The sequence below is a fragment of the Aulonocara sp. 'chitande type north' Nkhata Bay genome, linkage group LG5, assembly GCF_057382095.1.
Source record: "Aulonocara sp. 'chitande type north' Nkhata Bay isolate Kocher_YH1m ecotype deep benthic linkage group LG5, A_spYH_male_GT1.1, whole genome shotgun sequence".
In the NCBI taxonomy this organism is placed as follows: Eukaryota; Metazoa; Chordata; class Actinopteri; order Cichliformes; family Cichlidae; genus Aulonocara; species Aulonocara sp. 'chitande type north' Nkhata Bay.
In genome coordinates, this window is record NC_141348.1 from 10,029,215 (window position 1) to 10,051,880 (window position 22,666).

Sequence of the window (22,666 nt, forward strand, 5' to 3'; positions counted from 1 at the left end):
GTTCTGCTTACACACTTCATGCACACACTGGATGCAAACAAGCCAAGAATAATGGACACAAAAAATTGAAGGAAATGCTAACTACTGATTCAGCCAAATTAGTGGGCTGATCCATCATCAGTGTTCATCATCATCTCTGATAGATAAATAACCAAAATCAGTTGTAATCCCAGTAGCTCTCCAACAGAAATGCTATTTATTCTTTCTATGCCTCTATAAAACACTTAGCTCAGTGTGAATAGTGCCATACATGTAAACTTACCTTGCTGTACACATACAATTAGTAAATCTCATACAGCACACATTATTTAAGATGCTTTATCTGCCCACAGCTGCTACACATCTGCAAGCTGCTTAGCAACCCGACTTTTTCTCATTCTCTTTCTTTTTATATTGCATCCTCATCTGTGTTTTGTAGGCAATTAAAAACTTTTTACTGTGTATTCTATTTTTAACAAAAACAAACTTAAACAACAGGCAGATGATATTCTTCAAACCAACAATTTAAACTACATTTATCACATGAATGCATGAACACTATAGTTTATTTGGACTCCTTTCCAAATGCGCTATTATTCTTCCATGAAAACCCACCAGAGCGCCAAATGTGTATTGATCCATGGCTGACAATAGACCTCAACAAGATGCAGCATTTCCACCTGTTTGAGTAATATTTAATCAAAGCTACAGTGCCACCATTGTTTTAAAAAAGTAACTGAGCTTTTTTTGGAAATGACACTTTATTATTGAGGCCCATTTCTTATGATGAATCTCTTCAGTATGAAGCAGAGGACCTGGATCTGAGGTTTGCAGACACCGTAGAAAAGATGTAATGAATAATGAGGCAGAATTATAGGATTCGGTGACAATAAGGAAACTGCAGCCCAGATTTATCCTGTAAGTGCCTTTAAAGACGACTGAAAAAAATGGAAGATCACACTGAATCTACCACAGCTATCACAACACTCACTTTATTTCTTACAGTCTTCTTTAACTAGTAGACTCATTAGAGCCAATGCTGAACACAGGAAATGAATATAACCTGCTCTGTCAGTTAGACTTTATTGCCATGTAAATGCCTCAGAAAATCTTTTCATCTGCTTCTGTCAGTCAGAAAAATGAACCCTGAATCGTGTTTGTCCTATTTTCTTGTTTCTTTTTTGATATTAGATTCATTTGTGATGCATCTTTTAGTTAAAAGTGAATTGTCAATATTATTATGCATACCTATCTGTGTTACAAAATTCAGCTGTTTTCATGTACATATTCATCAAAAAGGGGATGTGCAGTTTATCATATTCCTATTTTGAAGTCTTGATCATGTTCATCATTATCATATCATTATCAATAATTTAGACATATTTTAAATGTGTGGTGGAAAAACACTCAACAAAACAATATAAAGAGTTACAAGGTGCATGGAGACAGTAGAGCAGCTGAATCATTTGGGTGTCCCGGGGAAGGATAACAGCCAAATTATAAAGTGTTGGCTCTCTCTTGTTTTCATCATCGTCAGCTGCAGCAGCCACCATCCTCGCCGTGACTCACTGTTGTTCAGTACAGTACTAAAAAACCTTACGAAAGCACATTGCTGACTTGTCCACTTGAAAATCCCCCACAGGCGTCTCACCCCTGAGCGAGGCCAGATTAAGACAGCAGCGCAAGAGACGAGCTAATCCTTCAGAACTCCCCACACCATCCTGCTTGTTTGGCTATGAGACCGCCAGCTCTCAGGCTGCTCCCTCTGCAATTAGCTGATTTCTATCAAACCACACACACACACACACACACACACACACACACACACACACACACACACAGAAAACCACACATACTCACCCAAATGCACATACACGCACACACACACACACACACACACACACACACACACACACACACACTCACCCAAATGCACATACATGCACACACACACACACGCACACGCACACACACACACACACACACACACACATACTCACCCAAATGCACATACATGCACACACACACACGCACACACACACACACACACACACACACACACACACACACACACACACATACTCACCCAAATGCACATACATGCACATTCAGGCAAACACTTGTGGCAATTAGCTTATCGACAGGTCACGCCCGCCAAGCCGCTCGCTGTCACTGTCCCTTTCGCTAAGTTGAAAAACTACACCGTCTCATTCGCTTTCTGGCTCTCATTCTCTCAAAACCCCATTTCCTTTCAAGTAGCTCAGCTGCCAGCAGGGTCTTTTTCTTGTATTAAGTTATCCTGCGTCTGTCCAACCGTCACTCCTCTGTTCTCACAATATTGTGCCTCAGCTTAGTCGAGGCCCTTTGAAGACAATGCGTTTACAGGTACAGTTTTTCCTCTCATGAGATGCCTGAAGAGTTTCACGTAAGTTCTTTTTGGAAAATAAGCACAATAGGTTGGCATCGGCCTCAAACAAGTGACTACAGAACTGTTTTTAAGGCTTGAGTGGTACAGATGTAGCAACTGGCGTACCTTCTCATAATATTTGATGTCGTACTCGAGGATAACTCCGTTGGGCTGATCGGGTTCGTGCCACAGCAGAGTCACGCTGTTCTGACTGGTGTTCTCCTGCCGGATCGCTAACACTTCAGAGGGGGCTGCACAAGAAACAGGGAAGACAAGGTTTTGTCAACTCTAGATGTTTTTCCATGGTTACAGAGCGTAAGGAGATGAGGTTACTATAAAGTAAGTAAAGGCCTACTCTGACAGGCTTTTTGTTTTGTTTGTTTTTTCACCTGCTGTTAGCTTTAAGCTGCAACTCACTCGCTGATGGCGTCCAACTTTATTTGTAGAGTTTCTAGAATTTTAACTGCTAATAAGATCGAGGTTCTAATTGTTGCCCAAGGCAAGGTGTAATTAACAAAGATTAAAAGATTTCTTGATGAAGTCTTACTTTAAACCTAGATTAAATGTAATTCTGTTGCACAAAAATATTGTATTGTTATCAGTGTATTAACTTGGCTTTTTACTTGTGTGCTGTACTCACATTTGGTCTTAAAATTAATTCAAAGTTGTATTACAGATGTATTAAAAAGAACAAACACTGCTTTTCACCTCCTGTCATTTGTACCAGACGTCCTTTTGGAGACATGCATTAGTCAGTGAGTGACACTAACAGTTACTTCCAACTAGTCAACCAGAGACTGATTACAAGTCATTGCTGTCACATTCATCACAACAGAAATGGGCCGAGTTCTGTTCATGACGTCAGCGTGGAGCATAGAAGAAAGTTAGCCATGAGTTCTGTTTGCTGACAGTAGCAACTATTCCAACTAGTCCTTACAGAAACAAAGTGCACATTGCACAACCTGTTTTTCATTATCAGCACAAAATGTCACTGAGACAGCACATTCCTTTTAAATATTGTTATTTTGGCACTTCTGCACATTTGACAGTAAAAGAACTACAAAGTGAGAAAAGTATGTCTGATACAGAGCCAAGAATGATGTGACTGCAAGTGAGTCGCCAATAACTCACAGGTGACTTTTAAACTTGAGATTTAAACATTTTATTTCATTTAATTTTCATGACATTTCTCTTCTTTTGGCTTCGGATTATTATATAGTTTTCACACTGACTTATTTCAGGTTAGATGTGTGCACTTGCATGTATGAACATGCACCACTGATGCAATCATATCTTATGCTACCAATATAAACCAGTCACAATCCTGCTTCAGTGCACCTTTATAGATCTGTAACGCCGTTGTCATCCATTTACTTTATGTGCTACACGTACAGATTTTGTATTTATGATTATTTATTTTATTACTTAACACCACACTCCCTTTAAGCCAACTTATTTCTGAATGGCTCAGAGCATGAGATTTGTAAGGAGGGTGGAGATTCTGTGTCTACTAAAGCCTTGGGCCTGAGATGACCACATCCGTGATGTCATAGATCCAAGAGTAGACATAATTGTCTGACGCCTGTGCTTTTGCCTCACAGGGATCTCTTTAATATTCACTGGCTTTATTTTAATTAGAAACTACACCACTGTAACAGAATATAAATGACAGAAAATAAAGAAAGTCTCCTTAATGTATTTGTGAGAGATTTACAAACTCTTTAAATCTTTACCAAAAGACTTACAAACATTTCTACTTGCGAATTCTCTTGAACTCACAGTTCGTTTTCTGCTGTCATTACTTTTTCAGTTTCTGTTAAGACACTTTCTCTTTTATTTCAAAATCTCTGTCATACAACTCAATTGTTTCTACTTTAAAGTCTCTGAGAAAGTAGCCATTAGCATGGCGATCACTGAGCTACAGGCTTCAAATTGGAATTTACATCCTTGTACTCCATATTAGTTTACATTCCTTGTATTTTTTTCAGTTTTATATTTCCTAATTTTTTCTTTGTTTCTTTTTTGTGTTTCTTGTGAGTTCTTTGTATTACTATCTTCTGTTTTTGAATTTCTACACTTTACAGATCCTTGTGTGGAGGGTGTGGCTTGTTCTCCAGCTCCTCTGGAGAAAAACGTCTATTATATATGTGGGGACCAGGAAGTAATGAAGTCACAAATACACACCTAACCTAATGCTGACTCTTCACCAAGATCATTTCCTCTCATCGCACTTCAGACAGAAAAATTTATTTTGAGGAAAAGTACAAGCCAAATACACTGGATATACATAAGGTTGTGATTAACTGTGCTGCCTACTAAACTCCTCGTAATGATTTCCAGTACGTCATTGTTCTGAACCCTACCTGCCTGGTTCGTTGTGATGTTGACCACGGCGTAAGGTGTTGGCTCATTGGTTAGGTGTGACACTGCATTCATGGCCAGGATGCGGAAGGAGTAGTTGGTGTGGGCCACCAGGTTGAGCACTGTCACCCAAGACTCCTTCAGCCCGGTCTGGCGAGGAACGAATCGGACCGCAGCCGTGCCCGAACGCTCCACCATCCCTCCTCCCCCTGCCCCAACACTTGCCCCTCCACCTGCCTTCCCTCCACCAGTGATGCCTCCAGGGAAGGATGAACAGTCCTCACAGGGCCCTCCTTCTCCTGAGCACTTCATGCACAACACGCTGTACTGCAAGTCGCTGCGACCCCCTGTATCCAGAGGACGGTCCCACTCTAAATTCACGGAGGTCCCATTGACTGAGGAGATGACGCTTACTGGAGCAGATGGAGGGCCTGGAGAAAAGAGAGATTTGAGTTCATTCGGAGGTTTGATCATGTCTGAAAAAAAAGTAAATTCGATTTCTCAGGCAAAGATAAGTTCAGCACATCATGTCATGGTTATCGTGTGCTGTTTGAGTGTGTTTATGTGCACGTCTTTTCACTTTTTCAAGGCAATCCCACACCTTGCCTGTGGGACTGGGCTTTCTGGTACACGGTGTTTTTGTACTTACGGGAGCATGGAGCTGCCGGTGTGTCATCTGCTGCCCGATAGTAGTTGGTGTCACAGGGGCAGGAGAGGGCGGCTCTGGTCTCTGAGTGGCTGTGTTGAGGACATTTACCACACAGACCATCGCCTGCCACCGGCTTATAGAAACCCACCTCACAGGCTGCAGAAACGGGGAGATAGAGACAGAGAAAGAGTGAGAGAGGGGCAGGGAGAATAAATAGAGTAAATAGAGACCTTGCAGGGAAGCTGCATTGCCATAATCACTCAGACCGTGATAAAATTCAGAGAGAGTGCATTCAGAGAGGCATGAATCACACTCTTATAGCAAGCTGTGCATATCAACGTGAAGCTTCAACTTTTTCAAAACTGTGTCATCTCCTCTAAAGCATTCATTTTAGGACATAGACCCATCCCAACTCCCCCTTAATCTATGTATAATTACAGGCCTTGTAACCGCAGAGACTGCAGAGCAGGGGAGATGAAAGTCATACTTCTTTCTGTTCAGATTTGGGCTGAAAAGGCGCTGCACTGTTGATACTCCCAGTGAGACCATCTGAATCCAGACCGTGTTTCAACCTTATTCAGCTGCTCTGATACATATTCACTTTTAACTCTGCACTGATTAATAATAGAGGGGCTCTGATAAATATATTCTCTTTCCAGGCAGTTAATAGGCTTCTGCTTTGGTAAATGGGGCAGGGGTAAACCTCGCGTACACACAGCAAAGCATCATATATGAAAACGATGCACCCTGTTTGCACTTCTTCGCACATGGTAATTTGCGATTCCCCAAAATGCTGTGTTTTAGTTTACAGATGCAGTCTTTGCCTAACCTTTCCTTCTAAAGCAAATAGAAGACCATTTTAGGGCTTTAGACATCAAAGACACTGAAAGAAACATAAAATGGAAAATCAAGAAGAGCAAATTTATAAGAAAATATACAGTTGACATGTATTCCTGATTATTGAAGACATTTTTAGATATGTTTGTAAACGATTAAAACCACTCCCCATGCAAATGTTCAGCAAATCCATTCAATGTAGGGTCAGGCATTTGATGCAGTTATTTTTATGATATTATATTTTGAGAATCCCTCATAAAGCAGCTTTTAGTTATTTAAAACAGACAATATAAGAATCCGTCCTTATCTAAAATCTACCCATCTTCAGTGAATGGGAAGTTGCTACCACAATAATGTAATCCCACTGGCTTCCCCACAGCTGAAATTACAGCTTTTATCTGTCTGAACCTGGTGGCAGTGGGAAGTCATCCGTCCACTACTCAGTAGGTATGCACAGGTAAGCTTTGACTGACATATGAATATGAAATGGAAATGGGGACAAAATACAAACAATGTGGAGGACTTCTTGGCTCCAAAAGTAAACCAAACCAAACAATCATGATGTTCCCTCCATGTGTCAGTAGACCTCTTCATTAGATGCTTTAGGCTTAACAAAGAACGGAAAGAAAACCTCTGATCTTTTACCCAAAAGGAAGTCAAACACCAGAGACCAATTAGCAATTGCAACACCAACTATGTCTTACACTACACCCACTTTGGAAAATATACAGTATTTATATACAAGATATGAACTAGAGATTTTGGGAGATACTTACACAGGTAACATGTAAATGACTTTCAGGGGGTAAAGGAGGAAGAGGCCATGGAGCCTCAGCAACAAGTGTTCAGGACACTGCCAGGTTTGTATTTCAGAGCCAGAAGTGGCCATATTTACACTGAAATGTGACCAGTTTTATTTGGGTTTACTTATATAACAAGAGCAATATAAAGCCTCACTTTATATTGTAAGCTAAGGGTGCTACAATTAGATACAAAAACAGTGCTAAATTATAAGCTACAGCTAGGAAGCAAGGTTAGTGAGCTGAATTCATGGCTGCAACACATACTTGCTAATTAATCTTGTGAGTGAATGAGCTGCCTGGACATGAGGACACAGGAGTAATTATGGAGACAGTGAGTTTTATTTAACAAAAAAAAAAAAGCAAAAATATATTATATATAAGTAAACAAATAAAAAAAAAACAAAAAAAGTAATAAAAGCAACTTAACAAAATACCACCAAATTAATTGCATTAAAAAACTGACTTAACAGACAAGACAAAGTGGATTTAAATATTAGCTCATCAGACTAGTCTAACACACAAGGGACAACTGACAAAACACCCCCAAAATAATTAAATAGTTACTTCAGTTAATGGGAATCAAGCAGAAAACCAAATATGTCTCATAAGTTAAAGAAAGGAAACCAACACATTAACTTCCACTGTGTTTTTAATGCTTATTTTTCAGCCTTGAAAGCTTTCTATTTGGTTGGATCATATCCTTCATTGAACCTTTACTTGGATGTCTGTACACTCCAAGTACACACATACTAGATTTCACTCCATATTGGACTGTTGTTACATTAGGTCACTGACTAAATCTGCCCAGACAGACACATCCATCCAACTTGTGCCAAAAAGCTTAAAACCTGCAGAAGTACATTTTGCCATGATGACCTACTGTGACAGGCAGAAAAATTCACAACATGAAAATCATATCAGCGAGGCTGGTAAACATTCTGTCAAAAAGGGGACTTTATATCGTAGCTTCAAAATCTGGCACCAAAGTTCTATTTTGAAGTGCAGTGAAAGCTTAAAGATTAATATATGCAAAACTGGCTATCAATTATTACGGAGAACCGCAGGGGACATGGGAGAAAAAAAATTAAGACGGACTTTTGCGAGATCCCGAGTTAGTTTTGCGAGATTTCGCAAAACTAACTCGGGATCTCGCAAAAGTTTTGCGAGATTTCTCAAAAGTCCGTCTTAATTTTTTTTCTCCCATGTCCCCTGCGGGGCTCCGTAAATTATAATCAATTATTTGAGGAAATAATCCATTTAAAACCTGTCAAGTATAGTAACAAAACATTCTAAGAAACTGAAAGCAGCAACAGTGTCTGTCCTAGGAGGTGTCAGCAGTGTTTCAATGATAAAGGCATCCATATTAGTGGGTTCACCAAGACATTCTCAAGCCAGCTTAGAAGCATGTCCTAGGCCCAAGAGCCTCGTCCCAGCCTAAAACACCTCCCCTAAGAGGCACACAGAAATCAGATACTTGCCAGATAGAACAGAATAGACTAGACTAGAATAGAATAATCCTTTAATTGTCCCACAGGGGAAAAAACACATATACAAACAGAACAGGACACAGGACACAGAACAGAAACACACAATATTTTTACATATCATGGACAATAGTTACCAAAACAGTACTGTACAGTTATTAAAATTAAAGTACAGATAATTAGCAAACCCAGGTTGTAGTGTGCAAACGGAGCAGGATACTGAAAGATGTTTAAAATACAGATTGTGTATTGTACATGTGCATTAAAAAGTTAGTTAGTTAGTATATATAAACTGAGAAAGTAATGTGCAAGTTATAACAGTAGTAGTTGTTCGGTTGATTAGTGCAAATTTCAGCGCTGATGTAAACATCTGTGTTTGTTGGGAGCCGTTTTGATTGTACAGTCTGACAGCTGCAGGGAGGAAGGACCTGCGGAAACGCATCTAGGATGCAGCAGTCAGATACCTGAGCCACATCATATAGCTCTTATCCAGTGTGGAGGAGTAACAGCTCTACTCACCCCATCTCTACAATAGAGCCCTGACACCCTTCAGAAGAGGTTAATTTCTTTCATTTCTTCACTGCCCACTGATTATAACCATAGATAAGGGAAGGAAAGTAGATCGACTGGTAATTGGACAGTTTTACATTCACACTCAGCAGCTTCCTCACCACAACAGACTGTAATGCAGTAAAGCAGATGCTGCACCAATCAGACAATCTACTCTACCCTCATCTGTGAGCAAATTCACCATACTTCACACTCGCAACTTGTTCCAGATGCACGGTGGGCATTCCACTGGTTTCCGGCTACAGAAAATCAGACTGGTTCCAAATTATGTCTGCAGCATTTTACATTCACATAATATTTACAGAAATCAGCAAAAAATATTGTACGTCAGTTTTTGTTTTTTTTACTTTATTTATTAATTAATTTTTTGAGAATATTTCATTGCACTCTGTATAAAAAGCTACATTACTGGTGTGGTAGCTTCCTCGACCTTTGTAAATGATACAATTCAAACGATATCATGACTGATATTTTCCATGAAGCAAAAGTTCGAACCGCTGATTTTAAATTAATAAACTCTACACAGAGAAGCTGTTTAGAGATCGTCAACCTACATTTTCTAAGACTCTGGGGGAAAAAAGCATTTTAAATTTGTAGTTTTTATCCTCTCCTGACTTTGTGTGATCAAACATCTCTTTTGCCATCTGTTGGGTTTTTGTACTTTTCTGTTCCAAACTGGTCATTTACAGTCTTTTAACTCTACAAATTTCAATGTAAAACAGGACTATTCTAAAGGCACTTAATTTATAAGGAACATTTCCATAATAGTAATACAGCCAGTAACAATATATTCTGGCTTTCGGAAGTTTTGGCATCTAACAATTACTAATTTAAATTTTTGGATGCTTTGGGACTGTAGAGCTAGTTGTTTGTTCAGGTGTTTTTATTATCACTGAGTGGTGTATACATAAGAAGCACCCCTCTGTATAATACCCTGTAATTTAATAGCACCACAAACAGAAGGTTTATCTTCCAAAATAACCATAAAGTTGACTTAACAGCTCTCTAAGACTCTAAGCAAAATGGCAGATTGACGCCGTGTTCATCATCTGTGGGTAACTTACAGTACTGTATAAGGGACTGACTAACAAGTCTAATAACAAAGCTAGCAAAATATGACATCACAAACAGCTGGAGCTGATATTGGTTGCAATACACAACAAGGATTTTAATTAATTACCTTTCATCAGGCTTGATGACTAGGGTTTTAGACAATGGTGCACGCACAGTGTTTTGTTAGTCTTGTCTGTAATTCAATCTCTATTATTTATAATTCACCATTTAATATACCATGACTTGCTCCTGTCTGCCTGTCCTTTCAGACAAAGATATAGGTGTCCATTAAGAGTGAGAAAGAGATCGAGTGAGGGGCTGCTGTGCTTCTAGATGTGTGTTTGTCATATAAAACCTGTCAGGGCTGATCACATCAAAAGACCTGGACAATCAATGTTATAAAAGAGCAACAGAAGACTTCTATGAGAAACGCATACATTAAAAGCTGGAAAAAAAGAAAAGTTCAGCTGAAAATTCTCTGACGTGCACACATTTTGTTTTCTCCAGAGACTCCAAAGAGTAAATAACAGAAATGCAAGGCTGGCAGCAACCTATGATTACATTTGTTAGCTTTTCAAACGCTACATTTAAACACCACATATTACTTGTGGTGTTACTGTCAAAATCAGAAAGCATAATTTTTCATACATATTGTTTTAATGCTATTCAGAGTTATCTTAAATTGCCTAACTAAATATATAATAATCTTCAGTAATATTGTCACATGTTGAAAATCTTAAATATCTTTAAGATGCTGCAAGGACATAAAGAAAGCCATAAGAAAACAGTTTTAGGGGGCTGACACATTTGGGAACACAAACCAGAATGGGGAGCTGAGGTCGGTCAGCTGGTAAGGAGGCAGAAACAGCTCACATTTATTCTGCTGTTTACGAACAAATCCTGTGCTGAGACAAAAATGACTGGCTTTTATTTACAGACATCAGGCTGACATGCCTGCAAAACCGAGAGGGATCTGCAGTGTTTGCAGCACATACTTCAGCTAAGACGGTTCGGGGGACTTTACTTCGAAGTCCATGGATTCCACCACAAAGCTCATTCTGGGTATTTATCCTTGGTTGTCAGCAGTGAGCGAGTCAGTATGTAAGCAGTATTGTCCCAAGTGAGACGAATATATTTTATTTTGCCACTTGGGGGCAGCAAAACAATCTTTAAATACATAATTCATACACTATTGCATCATAAAGTTGTTTACGGGAAATATGTCACACTTTAAGAACAATGTCAGTATTTATATGAAGCTGTGTTTTGGAGAATTTAAAGAATTAAAGTGTTCTTTAAACTCAGTTTTGGTCTCCATCAACTCATGAAGATGGTTGATCATTTATAATCGCATATTAAATTCTTCTGCATTAGTTGTCAAGTATGAACGATCAGATTTAAGTCTGGACTTTAAGTCTGATTAAGTCACTCCAAAATGGTGGACTTCTTTGAGTGTTTTGGATCATTGTCCTGCTGAAAAAGTGCACTTGACCCGAGCTTCACAGCTGGAAATTCCCCTTTATGATTTTTGGTAGAAATTCTGGTATTCATGGTTCCATTAGTTATGGTAAGTTTTCCAGGCCCACACTGTCACCACCATGTTTGACTGTTGGTATGATGTTCCTTTTATGAAATGATGTGTCAGTTTTACGCCGGTGAAATGGGACTGAAACCTTCCAAAAAGTTCAGATTTTGTCTCGTCAGTCTTTTGTGGCCTTCTGGATGACTCATCGATGCAGAGTAGTGAGGAATAGTTTTGGAAAGCCAGCCACTCCCAGCAAGGTTTACCACTGTTCCAAGTTTTCTCCATTTATAGATAATGTCTCTCACTATGGTTTGTTGGAGTCCCAAAGACTTTTTAGTTATTTTGTAACCGTTTACAGACTGATAAATGTCAGTTACTTTGTTTCTCATCTGTTCTTGAGTTAGATTATGCCATGATGTGTTAACATAATCTTAGGATGTCTAAGGAATGGAGAAGTGTACTGGTACAAGAACAAGAACAAGGCTGATGTGCAGAGCTTTAGTAACTACAGAGGGATAAAACTGATGAGCCACACCATGAAGATATGGGAGAGTTGTGTAGATTGACAAAGTTGTTGAAGCTTTGAGACCCTGGGGAGGTGGAGGGAAGCATGGGAGAAACGAGGATTGAGAAGCAAGTAAGAACCATGTCTGTGACAGGTGAAAAGGTGAAGATGTGAGGAACAGAGATAATGAAGGTGGGTGAGTTTAAAACTTGGGTTCAACCATCCATAGTGACAGACAGTGCACAAGAGAGCTAAAGAAGAGAGTGCAGGCAGGGTGGTGTGTGCAGAGATGAGTGCAGGGTGATTTGTGATAGAAAGATAGCAGCAAGAGTGAAAGGTTTACAAGATGGTAGTGAGACCTGTTATGACGTATGGGATGATGGTACTAACAAAAAGACAGGAGGTGGAGCTGCAGGTGGAGTTTAACATGCTACGATTTTCACTGGGAGTGAACAGGATGAACAAGGCTGGAAAGAAGTATATCAGAGAGACAAGTTGAGCATTTAGAGACAAAGTTAGAGAACTGAGATAGTTTGCACATGTGCAGATGAGGGAAAGTGAATGAACTGGACAAAGGATGCTTAATATTGAGCTTTTAGGCAAAAGGAAAAGAGAAAGAGTTCTTGGATGTAGTGAAAGAGGACATGCAGAGGTTTGGTGTGATGGAGAAGAATGCCAGGGATCGGGTGAGATGGAGGCAGATATGACCCCCAGAGGGAACATTTCAAAGAAGAAGAATCATGTAAATTAACCCACTGCCAAAAGTATTGGGTAAAACTCAAACCTGAGATTTTAGGGAGGTAGAACAGATCAATATTTGGTTCAGAGGTCTTAAAAGTGATGGTGGAAACAAAATCTTGTGCTACACAAGTTTCACAGCCTTGTGTTCAGTCATGCAATTTGGCTGCAGGGCTGAATGCACTAGAATTGGATAAAAACACATCTGTTCATGTGCTTTCCCTTTCAGAATACTATGTCTGTAGTGACCTCTGTGACTGCCAGAAACAGGGCCTGTCAGACAGGACAAAAAAAATCCTGCATTTAAGTACAGTTTCCTGAAGAAAAAGCTGCCCAATAGCACAGAGACCTGCTACAGAGACAGTGGAGCTCAAGCTGCTGGTTAAGGTTAGTTTGTTACCTTGGCATCAACACACTCAGATATAAAAGAAAACCCTCAAAAAACAGCACAAAATTCTCCATTTATCAATAATTAAGATTCTTCCAGTTGGTGCAGAAGCTCATCCCCAACCTGCAGAGGGCACTCGACCCTTTTTTCAGCTGTGAACCACCTCAGACTGGTGGGAATGAGCTTTCTTCAAAATGTTTCTGGGCTCAGCCTCAGAGATCAGATAAGGAGCTTGGTCATTCAAGAGGGTCCATATCATATCAAGAAGCGCACGTTGAGGTAAATGGGCAATCTAACTAGGATTTCTCCTGAATGTCTCTTAGGTGAGGTGTTTTTGGCACCTCCGAGCAGACCCTGGAAACACTGGAGATATTATGTTTCTTGGCTGGCATAAGGAATGGTAAATGGCCTGTATTTATATAGCGCTTTACTAGTCCCTAAGGACCCCAAAGCGCTTTACATATCCAGTCATCCACCCATTCACACACTGGTGATGGCAGCTACATTGTATAGCCACAGCCACCCTGGGGCGCACTGACAGAGGCGAGGCTGCCGGACACTGGCGCCACCGGGCCCTCTGACCACCACCAGTAGGCAACGGGTGAAGTGTCTTGCCCAAGGACACAACCACCGAGACTGTCTGAGCCGGGGCGCGAACCGGCAACCTTCCGATTACAAGGCGAACTCCCAACTCTTGAGCCACGATCGCCCCTGTTGTCAAATGTCCCCCTGAAAAGATAAAGGAAGTGGCCAGGGAGAGGCAGGGTCCAGGCATCTCTGCGTAGACCCCAAAATATGAAAATCTTTCTATGAAAATCTAATTTTCAGTATATTATATAGTTTTAAACTGCTGAAATTTCCTTTAGATCAAAACCTCTAAATAAAAATTGCATTAGCTTCACTGAAATAGCAACCCACCACATAAACAGACCCACACTTATCTGCAAAAAAGAGGAACTGTTTGGATATGTATACACACACACAGACACACACACTCACGTGTATCACTATAGATAAACAGACAGGGGGTGATAGTGTTCTGCTCTTTCACTCCCTAACAGGAGCCAGAAACTATTTGTGTTTACAATATTTATCTCAGACTGTTTTCTCTTCCTCCTTTTTTATCCCGTTAATCCCTCCATCCCTTGATGTTTTTTTGTGAAGCCCCTGAGTTGAAAAGCAGGTCACGATAAACATCGGAACAGCTCGTTCATCAATGGGAGAGGCGGCGAGAGCTTTGAAGTCTCTGACAGATTCACCAGGAGTTTCACGCACACACACACACTCGCGCACACACACAGAAAGGTTATGGTAATGCAAAAAACGCACAAACATACACATTAGGGTGATGTCTGATGCTGCCACAGTAACCACACGCAGCGTGAATCTATCAACCCACAGGTGAATATGCAAAGGCAGAGAGAAGGTGCTTTGTAGCAGGACCAGCTGTGATAACCTTTCATTTCACATCTGACGTGCTGCTCATTTGATGCTCTGGATGGAGGAAAAATTAAGATATAACTGGGAATTACAAAAACTAATGCCGTCATCAAAACACGAGTAACATGATCAACTAGTAAAAAATCTCATCAGTGCCAAGCAAAGACGAGCAGAACCAGCAGCCTATAGCAGGGCCTGCTTGGCTTTTTGTCTGCATCACAAGGTCTGATGGATTGCTTCACAGCACAAAACAGAAACTGTTTCGGAGTGTTTCTTTCGCAGTCCCAAAGTTTTGATTGACGGCCAGAGATTGTCACTTTTGTTCACTCTCATTTCCAGCTATTTAAATTTCTTAATGTGCATTGCCAAATTCTACTTTAGCTAATCAACAGCAACCAGTAGCTGATGTTTGCTCTCACAATGAGTTTCAGGCATTGTTTCAGTGCATTTTGCAGCTGTAAGCACTTTTCTCTCCAAAGATATAGGAGATTAAACTCCAAATGTGATATTAAAGAAAATGCAAACTAATGAGCGCTCTTGATTTTATGTGCAAATTTCAACACTTATGTCACATTATGATTCCAGCTTCAAATTTCAATATGAAGCCTGTTTTACTGGGCTCTTAGCCCAGAAAGATGTTTGATAGGCACTTTATTGATCCCACAGGGGAAATGACTGCATTACAGCAGTGTGATAAAGAATAAGAACGGTATAATCTGCAGTTGTTAAAAGTACCACAGGCCCACAGTGAAGGCTGAACGTTTAAAAATGTGGGGATTTGCAAAGACTAAGAGAAGAAAATCAAAGATCCCTCTAAGTGTGAAATCCAATACTTCTATAATATTACATTTCAGGGCTACCCCTTTACAAAAAAATATATTGTGGAGTTGATCTTCATTAAAAAGATCAGCTGCATGTGATACTTATCTCCTTCTGGTGCTATTTTAGTCATAGAAGCACGAGGCAGGCGCTTTAGTGAACGTGCCACACTCAGCAGTCGTCAGAAATGGTGCCAGTTATGTTTTATATAAGATCCACTCTGGTTCGTCTATAAGGAACTCCTGGATGGAGGTGGTTGATGCACTTATGCACAAAATCTGTCAGTAAAGAGAATACACGACAGCATCATAGGATGTTTCCATGAATGAATGAAGCAGGAGTCAAACATTACTCATGAAGAAGAATGGCAGAGCCACAACTATCATGCAGTACTGCTTACTACAAATAAAGGCTGAATAAAGATGAATTATGAGCATTTTACGTAGCACTGTGTTCTTAAAGTTGTTTCCCTTCAAAGTGACATTTGTGTGTTTGTTTTCGTGTTTCAATAAAGCGTGGATGTGAATTATTAGCCCAGTATTCCTGCAGCAGCTCCTCCTCGCCTGCACCTGCGTCTGCTTCTGTTCCTCCAACACAGAGATGATTTTAGCCTCCAGAACATTAATTAACGTCAACAACATTAATTAAAAGGCAGATTCCCCAAACATGTCAAGAGGAGAAATATTTAGGTTTGCTTAGCTAGAAAGTTCTAAATCCAAATACTGCGTTTGTGTGACGACTTGCTCGTCGCGTCAGGGTTTGGCAGACATCTTCATAGCAGGAGAAGAAAAAAACCCTCGAGCGATAAAGAACTTGTAACATATTGAATTAAACATGCTACAAGTTTGAAAATAAAGCTGTGAACAAAACGTTGTTCGCAGCTTTGCAGCAGCATGAAATGCTAATTTTGTTGATTTTATAACAAACACTTGTTTTGATGTTTAACAACATGTATGCTCATCCTGGGAGCCAGAAGATTCAGACAGAATCAGTTCAAGCAACGATTTTTGTTCCACATGACACACAACAAGCACTGTTCTCATAAATCACACCTCACTGTCTAGTTTTAAATACAACACATTTTTAGTATTATTTAATAAGGATAAAAGCTGGTGACTCTGTTTTTCCTGTACATTAAACTTGTGTGTTTTTAGACTGTTTCCGCCTCTGTAGCTGCTGTTTTATTATTAAAATCTTACCCAAGCCTCATAACTGACCCTAAACTTCTGTGATTTGTCACCTCATCTCAGCTTTATTCCAATACTTTACCTTTAAACATTACGAAGTCTAAGCTGACCCCACCTCAGCCCTACCCCCAAGCCTAACCCTAACCTTATTTTTTGGAGAAAAGCAACATGAAAAAAAAAGTATGTGTACATAAAATGTTTAAGACACACATAAAAAACTATTTCCAGTCCCACCAAAAACAAAAAGTTCATTTTTGTTCATTTATTGTCTCCTCATTGCCAAGAGAACTATTTTAACCCTCTGAGGTCTAAACCTAATTTTAACCCTCTTGAGGCAGGCGTTGCCGATTTGCAACAGTTAAAAACTAACAACCTGATTACCCCACATACATATTTTATGAGGTTTTTTTTACTCAGAAGTACCACTGCAGGACTTGGTTGTGCATTAGCAACAAAAAGTTTAATTTGAGCCTGAGAGGGTTAAGGTGGAGTAGAGGGAGTGCTCCACTCCAGGGCCTGCCCAGCTGCTTCCGGGGAGCTCTGTTGTCAGTCTTGTTGTCAGGTATGTAGAAAGTATGCGGTACAACCAGTGTGTGGGCCACTCTTGCTTGTGTTGTTGTTGGTCAGTCAGCCAACCCTGCAGGACAACTGAGTTCTAAAGTACAAAGCGTGACAACAGGAGACCCCGCCCACTTTTTAAATCTTGCGTAAGCTGAAGTTTATATCGTTCAACAGTCGAAAAATATACAAGTAGTATAATTTTCTGCACTCAGGTACTACTGAGCAATTAACCAAACCACTTCTTTGAAAGCTGTTCCAGTGAAACAAGGAGTTCTTAGAAATGCAGTCAAAACTTATCAATAAGGAAAGCCAGTCATAATTAAACAGAATCAGAATCAGAATCAGAATACTTTATTGATCCCTGGGGGAAATTATTTTTTGTTACAGTGCTCCATTTTAAACCAACATTAAGACAAGACAGACAATACGCTAACTAAGAATAGTACAATATATACATATATATACATACATACATACATAAGTCACTTATAAATAAATATTTGGAAAAGAAACATGTGTAGTTGTAGCAGCAAACAGTGTGTTAAGTGGATGCGTTGTACAGGGAGATGGCCACAGGCAGGAATGATTTCCTGTGTCGTTCAGTGGTGCTTTTCGGTAATCTCAGTCTCTCACTGAACGAGCTCCTGTGACTGACCAACATGTCATGGAGTGGGTGGGAGGTGTTATCCAACATTGTCTTTATCTTGGACAGCATCCGCCTCTCCGACACCACCTTGAGGGAGTCCAGCTCCATCCCCACAACATTGCTGGCCTTACAGATCAGTTTATTGAGTCTGTTGGCATCTGCGACCCTCAGCCTGCTCCCCCAGCACGCAACAGCATAGAGGATCGCACTGGCCACCACAGACTCATAGAAAATCCTCAGCATTTTCTGGCAGATGTTGAAGGACCTCAGTCGCCTCAAAAAATAGAGACAACTCTGGCCCTATTTTTTGAGGCGACTGAGGTGCTGTGCTTTTATCTGCTTTTATGCAGTTTTCTGGTGAACAGGAAGCTGGCAGAGGTGTGGTGTGAAGTGGCTCAGATCCTTTAGGCCAACTGTTTACAGAGTATGTACTTTGGTAGTATGCATGAGTGTATGCATGTGTGGCTGTTTGCGTATTGCCCACCATGTCAGTACCTGTCAGTGTAGTGCAAACGCTACAGCAGAATTTGCATCACAATGAATCTTAATAGCCATGTGCAGCATTGTGTGCTGACCTTGATTTATTCCTTGTATAAGTGGGTAAATAAGTGGGAGCTGGAGAAAGCACATCACTGTCCCATGCGTGAGGAGACTGTGAGGGAGGAGCACGGATGAGTGGGGGTTTCAAGTACAGCCTGGACGGGCCGGTGAAAGCTCACAGTGTTGGTGCAGCACTGGCTCTGAGCCCTCTCTGCTCCAATAAGGTAATTTTGTAATGCTGGGGAAAATATCTAATAAATCAATAAATAAAATCAATAAATCAATTCTGAAGGAGGAGCAAAATAGAAACATTGTGATGTTGTGTTAAAAGTCCAATGAACGATTAAAGGAAGGAAAAAACAGTCAAAATTTGATGAATCACATTAAAGTATCCTTACAGCACTGAGATGTGCATAGCAAGCAGTTGAAGTTGAAATGCATTAGTACGCTGATGGTCACACACTATGCCCCTCAATTAATTCTCAGCTATGCTGACTCCATTTGTTATTTCTTAATGGTTTTCTAGTAGAGCTTTTTGTTTGGTCCCTTTTTCTCCTGCTTAACTGACTGCTGCGCTGTACAAACGTCAAGTTTTCTTGCAGTGCCCATTGTGAAATATAGGCGCTAATTTTAAGCTCATTGCTACAGTCGTTTTTGTCTGTTTTGCTTTTGTTGCTGTTTGAATTGTTCTCCTTTTGCCTGTGGGTGCTTCAGTTTGCTCGCGTCGTAAAATCTGTTTGTTAGATTAATTGGTGTGGATGCAGGGTGACCAGATGTCCCATTTTATGTGGGACTGCACAGCATTTTTATCTCTTATCCTCCTGTCCCACATATTAAAGATGTTGCCCCACATTTTATAGGCTCCAGTTTACAAAGGTCAAATCGCATCTCAAAAGAAACATGTTGTTCAAAAACAGGTGTCATCCCTGCCATAGCACCCCCACTGAAACCCAAAGATGGCAGCTTTAAAAAACCTAGGGTTACAGCTTCCGTAAGTGTTTCCTTATACACTTACATATCCAGCGCTGATCTCTTAAACCTTGCAAAGCACTGACCTTATAATAAAAGACGCAGTCTCCAAAATCTAGTGATAAACTTTGCCAAAGGCTTCGAAGCTGCTTCCCCAGGGAGCAAATGAAGGCACTAACAAGCTGCTGAAGCTGTCTGAGTGATGGATGAACGTGCTGGTAAGATCAGCTTTGTAAATGGGACACTCACCATCCGCACTGTCCCTCCTGCTACATCAATAGTCCAGATACCAACAGCTGAATAGCTGCACTACTACATCTCACTGCACACTTTAAACGGGGACGTCACCTTCCAATGTGAGGTAAGCTCGATATACTTCTAACCCTGAGCAGAAAATGGATGGGGCTGGTTAAGGATCATTTAAGGACATTTAAGTTATGAATGGGTTCAGCTGAGCTGTGTTGAGGTCAAAAGACAGCACGTTTTTTAGTAAAACAACAGATTTTTGACCAATCCCTGCATTAACAGGTGCTTTAGTATATCTGATAGAGAAAAGATAGTCAGCAGGGTCACAGTAAATGTGAGGAAACATTTATTAGAGCTTGAACAAATGAGACCAAATGCTGTTAAACCTGCCGACTGGTTTTGAAATACTGCTGGCCATTTAACACCACAGCCCAAAATAAAAGGAAAAACATCCACTGGAGAAAAATGGCCGGCTTTACAGCTTCCGAGTTAAGAGCATTTGTTTCTCTGACTGAGTGCTTTGTCTTCCCCTGGCAATATGATCCAAACACACATTTAAAGTCATCTGTCTAGTAATTATCTGACCTGAGAGAGAAACTGTTGCTAGAGGGAAAAAAGGACTCAAAGCAAACTAGTTTCATGATATTGGTTTAGATTATCGGCTGTAACTGCACAAATGAGTTACCAGCATTTTACTGAGCAATAAAGTTTGCCAGGACCCAGTTAACTGTACAGTTTGCTAATCTTTTTGCTTTTAGCTACTAAATTAGATGTCTGATGTCAAATTAGACATCAGTGCTAATTTCATTGACCAATCCTTTTCGTCATAGTCTTCATCAACAACCTTTGTTTTTCCCGATGAGAACAAAAACTAGATAAAAACCTGTGCACAAAGAAAAAAATTATAATGAAGTGAATTATCAGTTTCATCAGCGAATAAAAGTGAGATAAAATATTCTCTGATACTTCCTGTTTCTCATGAAAATGTGACAGAAAACCTGTAGCTTTTGAGGCGTCACACCTACTTCAGTTCTACGATGTTAACACAGAGCTAGCAGCAGGAGATCCCTGAGCCTGACGAAAACAAGCTTGATTTTACAATGTTAAGAAGTAGAGATCTACAGGAGTTTTCCTTGAATAAATCCACTGCCATCAGTTCTGTGGGCTGTCTTTCACCATCAACACAGTAGTGAATAAGCTTGTTAGTTCTTTTACACAATTTGCTTTTTGTAAATTAAAAAAGAAATATTTTCTTATTATCAACTGGAAACTGGACTAACGTCACAAATGTTCCTTTCTGAAAACAACAAATGAGTAAAGGGATGGATTGCTTTTTAAAAAACTAAGCATCATGTGTGATACATTGCTTTCTGTGAGTAATGACCCCTACACTTTTGTATCATTATGATAAATGATACAACTGATTCCTCTTTTGTTGTCAACATTTCTGTAAGAAGAACTGATTTTAGAAAAACTAAGACAAATAACAAGTATGGCGTCGATGTCTTCAGTCCCTATACGTTCCTGCCTCCCCTCAGCTCGCCGTTGGCCTCCACGCTGAGTTCAAATCAATTCCATCAATGAAGCCATCACAAAGGGAACATTACCACAGTGTTTTCCTGTGGAACAGGCCTGGTAATTACAAATCAAACGAGACAAATACATCCCGGTTAATGAGCGTTAAACGGATGTTAATTATCCGATTGAATGGCTGTCACCATTAAACTGTGTCTAATGGAGGGAGTGGGAGGAGGAGAGGTGGGAGGGGTCGAGAAGAAGGGTAGCTTTTAAAAAAAAAAGGGGGAAAAAAACAGGCATTCTGAAAGGCATATTAGCAGCAGATTGAGAAGATCAGACAGTGTGAAGCGCGTGTGTCGGAAACGCAAGCGAGAGGGGAAAGGCGTGGGGAGATGCAGCGGAGGGAGGGAGGAGGGGCGGGGAGGCTAAACTTTCCTCTTTTTCCGACATTAGCGATCGCTGCGACGCATCAGAGGGGAAATTAATCAACTGTTTTTGATTATTTATATATTTGAAAAGGACAAAGCTTGCGGGAGGAGGAGAGCTGAGAGGAGGCAGGAGTCACACTGCGCTAATGTGGTCACAGCCGGTCTACCAGGCAGCTCCAGTCAAAACAAATCCGTCACAGAAGGGTGGAAAAAAAGAAGAAAGTTCACACACTTAACATTCAAAACAAGGTACGACCCCTCTGTGATTCATCAAGAATGTAACAAGACGAGAATCTGGATTTGGATTAGCAAGTATGTACTGAACAACTAACAAACTGCTGTTTCAGGATGAACGTGCGTGTGTTTGAACACAAGCATCGTAAAAATCCTCACGGGATAAACAGAATTCCTGTCAGGAATGAAGGATGCAGGTCACCAAGTGCTGAGCTCGTCAGAACCATTCAACATCACCGTCACCCTCTAATAAATGCAGTTGTTATAAGCATGTTTGCTAAATTAGAAGTTTTTCACAGCTCCAGGTGTTTCGCTCGTGGAGGTCAAAAGGACAAGTGAGTTTCATGTTCTTGCATCTGCAGAGGATTGCTCCATCATTAAAAGGCTCCCCGTGGGTATTATTCTTAAGCTTTTTGGATAAAACATTACCCTAGTATTAATAGCAGCATTATAGTTATTTTATTATATTAACAAGCGCAGTCAACGTCCTGGAAATATCCAGGCTGAGCTTGTTTCCGGACATCAATTAATGCCGTTTTGTCAAAGCCGCTGATGTGGCTCATTTAGGCACATGGTGGCCTTTGATGGTGGAACTTAACACACCAGGTTACAGCATTAAGGTGACAGGTCTGTCACTCCCAAGTCATCATCGTTCAGTGAACCGGGTTGTTGTTGTGAAGGAGCATATTTGAACACACATCACAATCTTTTCCTAAACTTCAGCAAGTGGAGTTTAGTATCTAAAACTAACCAGGGAGTGATTGCAGCACTGAAAAAGT

The 22,666-nt window shown here is 40.4% G+C and overlaps 1 protein-coding gene across 5 annotated transcripts in view; it reads right to left on the reverse strand.

The window, feature by feature from the left end:
- epha8 (eph receptor A8) overlaps window positions 1-22,666 on the reverse strand; it is a 147,642-nt gene that overhangs the window by 34,203 nt on the left and 90,773 nt on the right. For all 5 annotated transcript variants that reach the window (XM_086291236.1, XM_086291235.1, XM_086291234.1 and 2 more), the window contains 3 exons: window positions 5,397-5,552; window positions 4,750-5,178; window positions 2,513-2,637 (listed from right to left, as the gene is read on the reverse strand). In XM_086291236.1, the coding sequence (XP_086147362.1) occupies window positions 2,513-2,637; window positions 4,750-5,178; window positions 5,397-5,552 (710 nt within the window). The remainder of the gene's footprint in view (window positions 1-2,512; window positions 2,638-4,749; window positions 5,179-5,396; window positions 5,553-22,666) is intronic.